This window comes from Protopterus annectens, chromosome 3.part1 (assembly GCF_019279795.1).
Source record: "Protopterus annectens isolate FY-2018-M chromosome 3.part1, PAN1.0, whole genome shotgun sequence".
In the NCBI taxonomy this organism is placed as follows: Eukaryota; Metazoa; Chordata; order Ceratodontiformes; family Protopteridae; genus Protopterus; species Protopterus annectens.
Genome location: NC_056732.1, coordinates 32,647,692 through 32,659,856, shown reverse-complemented (window position 1 = coordinate 32,659,856; position 12,165 = coordinate 32,647,692). Strand labels below are relative to the sequence as shown.

General features: G+C 37.6%; 1 protein-coding gene across 8 annotated transcripts in view; it reads right to left on the bottom strand.

The window, feature by feature from the left end:
* The window catches only part of PTPRM (protein tyrosine phosphatase receptor type M), a 4,358,319-nt gene that overhangs the window by 1,827,461 nt on the left and 2,518,693 nt on the right, over positions 1-12,165 (bottom strand). For all 8 annotated transcript variants that reach the window (XM_044066519.1, XM_044066517.1, XM_044066518.1 and 5 more), the window contains exon 11: positions 5,018-5,120. In XM_044066519.1, the coding sequence (XP_043922454.1) occupies positions 5,018-5,120 (103 nt within the window). The remainder of the gene's footprint in view (positions 1-5,017; positions 5,121-12,165) is intronic.

Here is a 12,165-nt window from a genome sequence, read left to right as displayed (position 1 = left end):
AGAAGCATGAAGTTGGCTTTGGAGAAATGTTTTACTGTGGTTTCCTTAATGGGGGGTGGGGGCGGGATGTGGATATCAAGGGTGATAAGCTTAAGGTTGGATCGGACCAACGAGGAGTTGACTTCAGGTGTGGAACACTGGTCACTCATGTTAGTAATGACTAGGTCTAGGATATTGTTGCCCCTGGTGGGGGTGTGGATAAGTTGATCTAGGGCATTGGAGTTTATGAATTCCAGAAAGCATTGAGCTAAGGAGTTGGTACACGAGTAGTTTTCCCAGTTAATGGTGGGGTAGTTGAAGTCGCCCATTATTAGGGTGTTTGGCTGAACCCTAATATTTTCCAGTACATCAAGAAAAGAGGAGTGGGAATCCTGGGGCATGGTGGGGGATCTGTAGCAAGCTACAATTTGGATTGCAGTTTTGCCCAGAGTTAGTTGCACTTGGATAACCTTGGATAACTAGCCTGGAGGTGTGGATATCTTTAATGAATATGAACACACCTTTGGTGTTTCAGTCCAGGTTACATGGCCGAAAAGTGTGGTATGAGTTATAGCCTGGTAGTGCAGGGGTGCTCTCTGGAGCCTTGAACCAGGTCTCAGTCACTACACAGATATCGATGTTCTCCATTTTAAGGGGTGCCTCGAGTGAGTTCATTTTGAGATTTAGACTTCTAGCATTGAGTAGCATTACCTTCAGTTTTTGTTTGCCTTTTCCTGTAATGGTGGTGAATTTGTTATTTGAACCCTGCCTAAAAAAGGCACTATAGGGGCAGCAAGAGCCTTAGCCAGTATCCGGAATCCCAGGGGCGACAGGTGCAGGCCATCTGTGGCAAAGTATCGTGGTCTGTCGACCATGTCTTCCCAAGCAGACAGATACTGGATCCACTTAGAATGACACCAGAAGCTTAACTAATTGTTGAAGTCAATAATTTTGTCCTTGTACTGCAGTATCATTCTGGGTGATGGCAGAATGCTACTCAGGGCAAGGGTCATACCTGCCTGGGTTACAAGATCGGAGATCTCTTCCATGTCTCTTTTCATGTAGTCCAGGGAGGTACATCTCAGGTTATTCACACCAACATGGACAATGACAGAGTCATATTTGTACTTGGTGTGGAGTGACCTGAGTGCATGGGTTATGTGGCAGATCCTGGCACCTGACAGGCAGCTGACAGTAACCTTCTCCTTGTCCAGCCTGGTGAGTGGGACATCAGTGTGCCTGACTATGGAGTCACCTATGACTAGTGTGTTGGGTACGTTGTTTTGCCTTATTGGCTGTGGTTGAGTGGCACACTGAGTCTGTGGGCTCTGTGTCATTCGGGCTGTGTTGGGGGATGGAGGTTGCTTGCGTTTCTGCTTCTGAGGTCTCTGTTGCTTAGACAGATTATTATTGAGAGCCTCCGTGAATGTTTTTGTGTTACTGTGTGTGGATTTTGGTGGTGTAGATTTAGTGAGACTATGTGATGAGTGTGGTCTGGTGCAAATGTTTACCTTCTCCTCATGACTGTCAAGTTCAATCTTGGTTAGAGAGAGCTTTACCTCCAGTTTGGCTAGATAAGTGCATCTTTCACAGGTTGTAGTGTTGGGTGGTAGGAGGAAAGGGTTGTCAGTGTACATGAGGCAATTTCTACATTGCCTCAAGATGCCCAGATTCATCAGATAGACAGGACAGAACACTGGGAGCTGACCCTTGGACATGCCTGAATAAAAAACTATTTTCCTCTAGATAAGTGAGGAAAGTGAGTACAAGAGCTGTTTTTCTCTAAGCAAGTGAGAAAAGTAAGTACAAAACTGTTTTCCTCTAGGTAATGAGGAAGGTTGAGTGCTATAGTAATTAGTAGCTTATTTAGTGCTTACAAGTTCTGAACAAGTGCTGAACATGAACAAGCAAATTTAAGTGCTAAAACTAAGAATCTGCATCTGCACTAGACGAGTTACAGGACAGAAACAAGTGCAAATGCAGGCTTTCAAATCAGAAAGTTGAGAGAGATGGAAGAGATTGCCCAAACGGCCAATAACTATAATTTCTGGGCCAGAACCACTCCTTATGTGGTAGACAGGTTACCTAGTGCTTACCACTCCCACTGATAAGCTAGAAGGCTTCCCTCCAACACAGAAAGGCTTGGGGGACTCAGAAGCTTACATACAGTCCTGGATACAGCAAATCTGTATCTGGAACGCTAGTTACAGGAAAGGTAGGAAACAAGCTTACAGTTTTTTTTTTTTTTTTTACAGAAAAGTAGCAAAAACAGTAGTACAAAACAATTCATATGCAGTGCAAGCTATCACACTTGAGTATGCAGCAAAATTAGACCAAACACAGTTTAATTAATGCAGTTAAATTAAAAAGGACTAAAAGCAAGTGCAGAAAGAGTTTATTAGGTAGAATGTGGTAAAGAGATGGGACTGGGGGAGTGTCCCAGATCAAATCTACAGTGGGGCGGGCAACTGCAAAAGCCACCAAATTTAAACTACAAACCAAAAATAGGGAGGCTGGGTGAGACAAAACAGTTTCAACAGAGATCTAAGCAACAACTAACAGTACAAACTTTAAAATCAAAAAAAAATTCTCAGCTCTGAATATTTGCCGATCAGTCTCTCAGAACAGTAAGACAATAGTTTCAACACAGATCTAAGCAACAATTAACAAACTCTATAACCAAAAAATATATATACTCAGCTTTGTATAATTGCAGATAATCTGTAAGGCAGTCTCTCAGGACACAAGTTCCAGCAATTTGAATGCAGGTGTTACTATACTAACTGAAGACATAGCAGAAAATGTATAAGATGCCATCTAAATTCTGGTTAAGCCTGTAAACAGTAGCTGTGATGCATCTCCCTGGTGTGAGAATAGAACCCACAGCCTTCTGCATCAAAGTTGAGTGTACTACCTGTTGCACCACTGACATTAATTCAGTTCATCTTAGGGTCAACCTTACCACTGGAATGGGACTGGGATTTTGACTCAAGCACCAGCACAGCTCTCAAGTGCTTAGTACAAGAGATCTGAGCAAAGCTTAAATTAATGGGGGGGACAAAGGCTCAAAAACAGGGAAAGATTTTAAATATTGATCTTAGAAATTTAAAAACCTGTTAGAATGACAGGATTTGCATTAGCAGGGATTTTCTGAATGATATGAAGTCTGAAACTCAGATATACATATACATAATTATTTAGTGATTTCAATCCTCATTGATTTGCCAGAAAACCATAAATTTTATGCGGAATAGACGAAAAATATAAGGCAAAAATGTGGACATTTTGTAAAAATCTGGACAGTTGAGAAGTATGAGCACCAGACAGTTGGTACAGATCTACTTTTCTGTAACATAATAGATTTCCTTTAATGCTTCTAAATAAATGTTTTGAAAGAGTATTAACTTAGGGATACATTCAAAGCAAAGATCATGAGTGTGTAAGTTTCTCCACGCTAAGGCCAAGTTGGGTCAACTGAGCAAAGAGACTGGACTTTTGACTTTGCTTTGGATGTTTGGTATGTATTGTCCGCTGATGTTGTTTAATAACAAAGTCAGTACAGAATAAATATTATCCTAGTCAATTTAGATAACAGGTGAGCTTATAGGAATGCTGGAATCCAGAGACAGGAAAGTAAATTCAATAGACTGCATCTGCATTAGCCATTAATGCTTCTTGGTAAGGTCCCTACTTGTGTGAGCAGTTATCATTTGAGCTGAGAAATCATCTCTCTAACCAAATATTAATAATAATTTCATAGTAGTACCGGCACTGATTTATAATTTAGCACTGAAACCTTTTCTTTTTTGTACGCTGCTATATAATGCTTGCACAGAATCCTGATTCTTTTACATTCATGATACATGAATGATATGTGTTTCTTTCTGAACGTATCTTCTTTTCCAAAAACTGTGATATACTGCAGCTACAGGACAGCAATCCAGAAGCACAAAAAGATTTTCTAAATGGCAACTTTGTCAACAAATAACTTGTTTCTACCCTACAGCAGCATTTTATATTTCTAGTTGAAATGTACCAAACAAAAGCACAGATCAAGTGCTTTCAAGTATTTAGAAACCCAAATAAATGGAAGAAATAATGAAATCAACCACTTCTTAGATTTCTTAAATTAATGAATAGCTGCAATTAAAACTAACAGCATTAACAGTATAATTCTCAAATTACTCTTCCATTCAATACATTGTGGTTAAGCCTGTAAACAGAAATTAAAGCATGAGTGAACATTTAAGTTAATTTATGCATCTTATGTCCTCTAATGCAAATAACAGTTTCCTTTGTGACACATTCATTTTCAGAACAGCATAAGAAATATTAAATTACTAAAAAGTGCCTTTTTAAAAATTAAATTGATCATCATGTGTTCCATGTAAATCACCTTACAAACACCTGCTGACCACAGCACGTGACTTCAAAGTTGTGGACACAGCTGATGTCATAAACTGTTACAGAGTGATAGATTTTCACAGACTAACTCACACATTGGTTCATAGGTGAACACTAGACTAACTGCACTGAAGGGCCGTTTTAAGCCTAGCCAATAACCTGAGGTCAGAATCAAACTCTGTACTTTGTGTCTATAAGGTAAAGACCTTAACTATTATGCCAGACCCACCCCACATGGACTGTTGCCTTTGGCATTAATTTAATGCAATTAAATCATGTTAAAAATCATCTAACAAACCTATAAAATGTTCATATATACCTGTGTTGCTGCAATCAGTAATTACCTCAGAGAAGTAAAGAAAAAGCCACCTCCACAACAGCTTGTGGCTTTGTTCTTTTATCTTCAAAAGGACAAGTCACTTAGATCTGGATCAAACTACTTTTAACAATAGTCAAACACTCAACATCAAAGTGCTTTCATTTTTTGAAGCAAAGTAATTCAATTAGAGTGCAATAAGAAAATGGAACAGAGAAAAGACCACATTATTGAAATACTTTTTCAAAAATACATTACATAACTTAATTCTAATTATTATTTCTGTAAGCATTATATCCAACGTTTTATTTTTGTTACCTGACAGGCGCTCCTCTGCTCTGTGCTGGCTTTAACATGATTGTCACAGTTGTGTCAGTCTGATTCAAAGGGGTATCCAGATCATAGGCAGGCATAGACGGCGCTGAGAAAAGAAGTGGAAAAACTCATTAAGCTGAACCCCCTCTCAGGATATCAGAAATCAATTGCACAGACAGTAAGTGCACTTTATGGAAAACTAAACACAACTGAAGGCTGTCTTTTAGTTACCTGTTACCTAATAATTTAATATATACATATATATATATATATATATATATATATATATATATATATATATATATATATACACATATGCATTTTTTTTCATCTGCAAGTTTAATTGTTCCAAGGTTTTTCGATTTAACAACAAAAATAAATAATTTCCAGCATTATTACTTCAAACATTACCAAGATAACTGCTGTAAATATGACTCAAAATTAATCGGAACTACTCACAAACACAGTTCTTTATTTCTGTAACTTATGTTATGTAGGTCTATATTACATCGTCGAACTCACAGGAGTTCAAATGATGTAATATCTCACCAGGAAGTTTCGAAAACCAAAAAGTACGAAAACACAGAACAGCGATTGTTTTTCCTAGGGAAAAAAAATCACTGTTCTGGTGCAAAAAAAAAACACGTACACTTTCAACTAATGTGCAGGGCTTTGCCCCCCACACCCCCCCTACTTAAATATACCAACTCCGAGATCACACCACAGTGGAGGAAATAGCAAAGCAACAAAAACGGCAAACCAATGTTTTTCCCAGGGAAAAAAATTGGTGTTTCATGGCTTTGCTATTTTCGCATTTCGAATATATGGTTCGATATTACAACGTTTGGACTCCTGTGAGTTCGACGTTGTAATATAGACCCTGATATGTTACTTATTGTTTCATGCAAGGATATTCAGTGAATATTTTTCATATATACAGTGATGCTATGACCTGACATAAATTCCCCTTTCCCCAAAATCTCATGTGTTCTCCAGCCCTTTTTCAGGAAAATGAACTCATGACTAAACTCAGACAGATGAAGGGGAAAAAAAAGAGTGCAAACTTATAGTGAAGCATATCTCAACTATGCTAATTGTTTTATTAGTTATTTGCCTACATTCCCGCAATCCATATAAAATGATGTCATAACAAGTGCACATTATGTTATATACATCAATCTCCTACACAACTGTAGTACACAAAGTTCTGGTCATAATGTCTACTTTGAGAATACAGTGCCCAGCTTTATTAGGGGTGGTGTATCCATTTGCTTTAAAGACAGCTACAAGGGTAATTAACTCCCTTTCTGTTATAAGGTTCAGTACCTGATTCATAATGTGTTCTATTTTAAGGACAAATGTTTTTGGCAGATTCAGGGCACTGCTATGGGGGCATCTTTTGCCACCATTTATGTGGATTTATTTATGGCGTATGTGGAAGAGCAGGTGTTTTATGACATTGGTCACAATATTTATATCAATGAAATGGACATATGGAGGAGATATCTTGATGACTGTTGGATGGTGTGGAGAGCTGCTGTGGAATTCCTTTTGGAATTTTTAGAATATCTGAATGGCAATGTATGGGGTATTGAATTTAAGTTGACTTATTCTAGATCTGAAATAACATTTTTGGAAGTTTTGGTAAAAAGAATGGATACCAATACTCTTGAGAGTGAGATATTTAGAAAATGTCCTCAATTCAATACCCTATTACATGCTACCAGTTTCCACCCCCAGCATGTCATCAAGAATATCCCTAAGTCTCAATTCCTCCATGTTAAAAGGATTTATTCCAGTACCTCCACATACGACCATCACAGAAGAGACCTTATATCCAGGTTTAAGAGTCGGAGTTATTTAGGGGGTGACATCACAAGGGCCAATCGCTTTGCGAACCAGCAAGATAGAACTGATTTATTATCCTATCGGGTTCAGGATTCTGTTAATTCAGATGTGCTCAGATTGGTAACAACCTATGGGAGAAACACTGTTGGATTTATGAATATTATTCGCAATCATTGGCACTTGTTAAAATCAGATGAAGTCCTTAAGAAATATATAGGGGATCGGTGTCACTCTTCATTTCGTAAAGGGTGGTCTTTGGGCTCTCTTTTTAGTCACTATAAGAGGGTTTATAATAAGGATGTAACCTCAACTATTCAAACCAATTTATCTGGAGGTTTAATATTTGGTTGTTACCCCTGTGGTCATTGTACCTATTGCCCTAGGGTGTTAAAATGTCAGACCTTTTCCTCACACAATTGCCCACAAGTTTACAATGTTTTATGTTTTGCCAATTGTAGTACTTCTTGGGTGATTTATCTGGCCCAGTGCAATTGTGGTGCTTTTTATGTTGGACAAACTTCCCGTCCCTTTAAGGTCAGGATAGGGGAACATCTTAGTGATATTAAGAACAAAAAGGGTCTAGTTCTTTGTATAAGCACATTTTTATACACCCTATGGGAAATTTTTGTTTCATGGTCATTGATCATATTAAGGTTAGGCATAAACAATCTCATGTTTTACATGAAATGCTTACTAACAAAGAAAAAATGTGGATTATCAAATTAGGGGCCCTTTTTCCTCCGGGTTTGAACGATCATTTTTGAAGTATGCAGTTTCATATAGTGTTTTTTTATATATTATTTTATTTGTTTAGATATATAACTATATATTTATTTTACGTGGATAGTTATTTGTGCATTATTAATATATGCACTAGAGGGCGCTCCTTGCATTTAGTACAAATTTATTTATAAGAAGACAGCATGTTAGGTATTTATTTCATTTGTTGCATCATGTTTGGTTGCTGAGGAAGGCTTTGCCGAAACCGGTACAACCATGTTTGTGTATGGTTGCATTTTTTGCGGTTTCAATTTGCAATAAAATAGTATTGCCTATGTTACAGGAGTCGGGTGCTGGCTTTTTCTTTTGGGACAGGTTCATAACCCAGAGACTGCCCATGCTCTGGAATAGACTTCCCATACATGTCAAGCAGAGCACCTCACTGGCCCTTTTCAAGAGTAATCTTGATGAGTGGATGGGAAGTAAAAAGTTCACTCTGGGGATCACTCCAGTGGCTCTACTTGATAGAAGCATAGGAACTAACAGCAGCATGATGCCAAAGCACTTTTTTGGGATAGGCTTATAAAGGCTCAAGGGCCGTTGGCCTAGTACACCCCTTTTACCTATGAATAAAATCATTTCCCTTGTTGATCTGAAGGAACAGGTTCTATCACCCCCTGATACAGCATCTGCTTTAGAACAGGAGGGCACAGGACAGACTGATTGGAAGGAATGGGAGAAATCCCCTGAAAATGCAGAAGGAAGTCTCTCTACAACCTGTAACCTTCCAGAATGATTCCAAACCATCCAAATCCATGTGTTAAGTTATTTGGTACCACAAAGGCATACACTGTAGGACAGATTTATGTGGTTGTCAGTGTGGGGAGGGGAAAATACAGAGCGGTCATATAGTTGGTGTGATGTGATTTTTTATGTTATGTTGTCCCTGGATCTGGGAGGATGCTCTTTCTTTTCTGACCCTCCTTGCCACTGTATTTTGAAATTGTATTTGCCTGACCTGTGTTGTACAGAATGGCTCTGCTTTCTAAAAGAAAAGCCGGAATGTGAAGAAACATTGTCACTTCTTGAAAAGAAGGTTGAAAATCTGAAAAAAATGAAATTGCTTTATTCTTCTTTCATCAACACTCATGGATTTCTGCTTAGTAAGGACCAACTAACACATTCTTATCAAGGGGAGCATTTAAAATTTCATTTATACTATCCTCTGGCAAACATTGAAATGGTAACCAATCAAATCTTCTGAAAACAGAGACAGTGACAGCAGTCTTGGATACAATGCTGGTGGTATTATGAGCATATTTCAGAGCGTCTAATTATCTGAGGCATAGCATATACTACTAAAGGTACAGAAAATTTAGCATCTGACAGAGGGAGATCAACAACTAAATTCCTTAAATTAGCACAAGAAACTAAAAAAAAAAACTTAGACATGTGCACCTAACACTTTACATATCTGAAGGCCACTGTGGAAGAAGGATAAATATTTTTGCAAAATGTATCCAAACCCTTTCCCAGTTTCTCAGAAGAGGTAAGGCTACAAGCTGAAAGGATCTTGGTAGAATGTGACTTTGACAAGAAAATAACTGCAGAAACTGGTCCAGGATTAGAAATAAAGCAACTTATGGGACTGAGGCAACTCAATTAAAAATCATAAACTACATCCTGTAGTGAGGGAAGATGAAAAAAAAAAAACAATCCCAGTCCAAACCCTGTCCCATAGACTGGGAATGGGAATCAGAATCTGACAGGGAAGTCATAGTTCTAATCCTCTTCTGTGAAGGATAATTATCAGTCTGTGACTGAAATGCTCTAAAGAAGATTTTTGCCAAACGCAGATGGTAATCTGAAATGTATGGATTTGTGCTTTCTTTTCCTAGAACCCTCCCCCCGAGAAAAAGAAAATCTGGTTGGATGACATGTTCCCTGAGAAAAAGGCTCCTCTGTGTGGCTTAGTGAAAGAGCATCTCCCAGTACCTTTCCTGAAGTCTGCAAGAGTGATTCTCCCTTCCTTTGCAACTACACCACCACTAAGGACATGACTGACTCATTCCATGGTGCCATCTCACGGAGAACAGGAGAAAAAGATAAGCAGTATAGGGAACAACAAATGGCTGGAGTCGAGGCACTCATCAGTGGCTGAGGCAATACTGAAACTGGCTTGACCAAAGCTTCTTGGACAAGTTTTTTATTCTTTCAGTTGTGGTGACTTCATTTTTAAAGCTACAAAACACATGGTCACTGAAGTAATTAACAAATGTGATATAGGTGACCTCCAAACCCTAGATACTACTTTTTGATTTTTTAAAGGCAGTTTATGCATTCTTAATGTGGTTAATTATTTTGACAAGGTCAGAGAAGCTTTACATGAAGGTCAGACTGTACATACTGCACACCTCAACGTTGATAACACAGGTTACACTATTCCACAGATGGGTAACATAAGCAAACTCTTTAGTCTAAGCATTAACCATTAAATTGTCTTATGGCTAAGTTGTTGTCTTATAAATTGACTTCACATAGTTCAAGTGAGGGTAATTTATTTTACTTATCCTTTGCGGATTGGGACAGTCCCACTATGTTAGTAGTCCATTTTTAAAGTGAGAACCAACGTGGTATTTACATTACTACAGATACATTTGTCCTGGGCATTAGGGAAATTCCCACATTAATTATGCAAGTGTACTTCTGTTGCTGTAACACTTCCTTTGTACTTGTTAAAAGAAAATGTTTGTGGAGTTTATAAAGTCTCTATGAAAGAAAATGTGGATATTACAGTCAGCATCTAGATGACTATCAAGATGAATTGTATGCCAAAGTAAGAATTTCAGAGGTAGAAAAAGGTGGATTATCTAATTCTGTTTTGGGGAATATGTTTGGTGAAGGTGAACCAGCTGACAGTTCAGATATTTCATGGTTGAATATGGTAGATAACATGTTTGGACAAGTAGAAAGTGATAGGATGATGTAGGAGTTTGTAAAGAAGACTGTTTACAGAAGAAATCATCTCTGGATGCAGTTCGAGAAGGGAATATTATGAGAACAGGTACTGTTAATATCGTTAAAAAGAAAAAAAAGATATACGGTGAGAGTTCGGGCCAAGAAAGAAGTAATCAACAGATACTTCATATGGGACAAGACTCTTTTATCTTTGGGATTTGAGGCAAAGGATATTATATCCAAAATGCATTTGGGAAAGGAAATGTTTTGTGACATTACTGTTGAGGCTGAGACCTTGATGGACAAGTTTTGTATTTATGTGAATCAAAGAAATATTGTTTTCCATGGACCAATTATTTAGTTATTTTTTTCTGGGCAAAGACACAGATTAAACAAAAAATAATTTGCTCAGTTTTAAACAGATGAAACTGAAGTTTAATGATTTGAGAAAATAGTTTTTGAAAATGTGTCATTCTGTGTTGAATGTTAAAAAAGCAAATGATGAAAGGAGGATTTGGAATGAGGGATGGGGACTGGAAATCTTTTTGAAAGTTGAAAATGATATTGTGAAACATGTGCCAAGTGTTATATATGTTTTAGATAATAGTAGTAAGGGGAGGTAAACAGGACAACCAACACCATGGTTTTTATGGGAAATATTCACACTTGATTAACAGGTATACAAAGATAATGCAACCATTGGGGAGAGGAAGGGCCTATTATAAGTAGATGTAAAACAGAGTGCAGATAGCACAAGATGGAGGAGCATTTCTGGTTTGACTGTGAAAGTAAAAGGATGAAAAATATTCACAGGTATGATGTCAGCGCTACATATGGTGAGGAAACTAATAGAGTAAAACTGGGTAGCAGGGAGAATGCAAGTGAAGAGGGTGGGAGAAATAAAGACAAAATAATACTGGAAAGGGAAAAAAACTGAACCCAATTTTTAGATGATGATGGAGAAAGTGTGATGAAGGAAAAAGGAGACAGTGTTGTAGATGAATCTGAGAGTGATAAATCAGAATCTGTAGAAAAGGGGTGCAGGACATGAGACAGAGAAGTTCTATAGGGGCTAGAGTGAGACTGAGAAAGAGTAAATTTAAAAATATTTTACCAGAACTCGAAAAGAAAAGTAAAGAATAACAGAATAATATGAAGCTTGTTTCAATAAATGTTACTAGTTTGATCAAGTGAATATGGAGAAAAGTTTTACTGCAGTGGTGTAAAGGATTTGATGTGGAGGTTGTATGTTTATTAGACACTAGATGTATTTCTGACTACGCTAGGGTACAAGTGGGAGTTCTTCAGGGTGGAAGAGTTTTATAGAATTTAGGAAAAGACAAATATTCAGGTATAGTGCTTTTGTTTAATGAAGAGGTGAAGGTTTCAGATTTTATAGGAATATTTCCAGGAAGGACTGCAGTTGCAAATATAAGGTATGGAATACAGGTATATGGATTAATAAGTATGTATGCTTTTACTAAGATAAAAGAAAGGGAAGAGTCATTTCAAAGTTTAAAGCCATACATGGTGGTTAATACGGGAGTAGCGTTAATGAGGGATTTTAATTGTTGTTTAAGGAAAGGCAAGAGAAAGGATGGAATAGATGAGAGGAAATTAAAAGA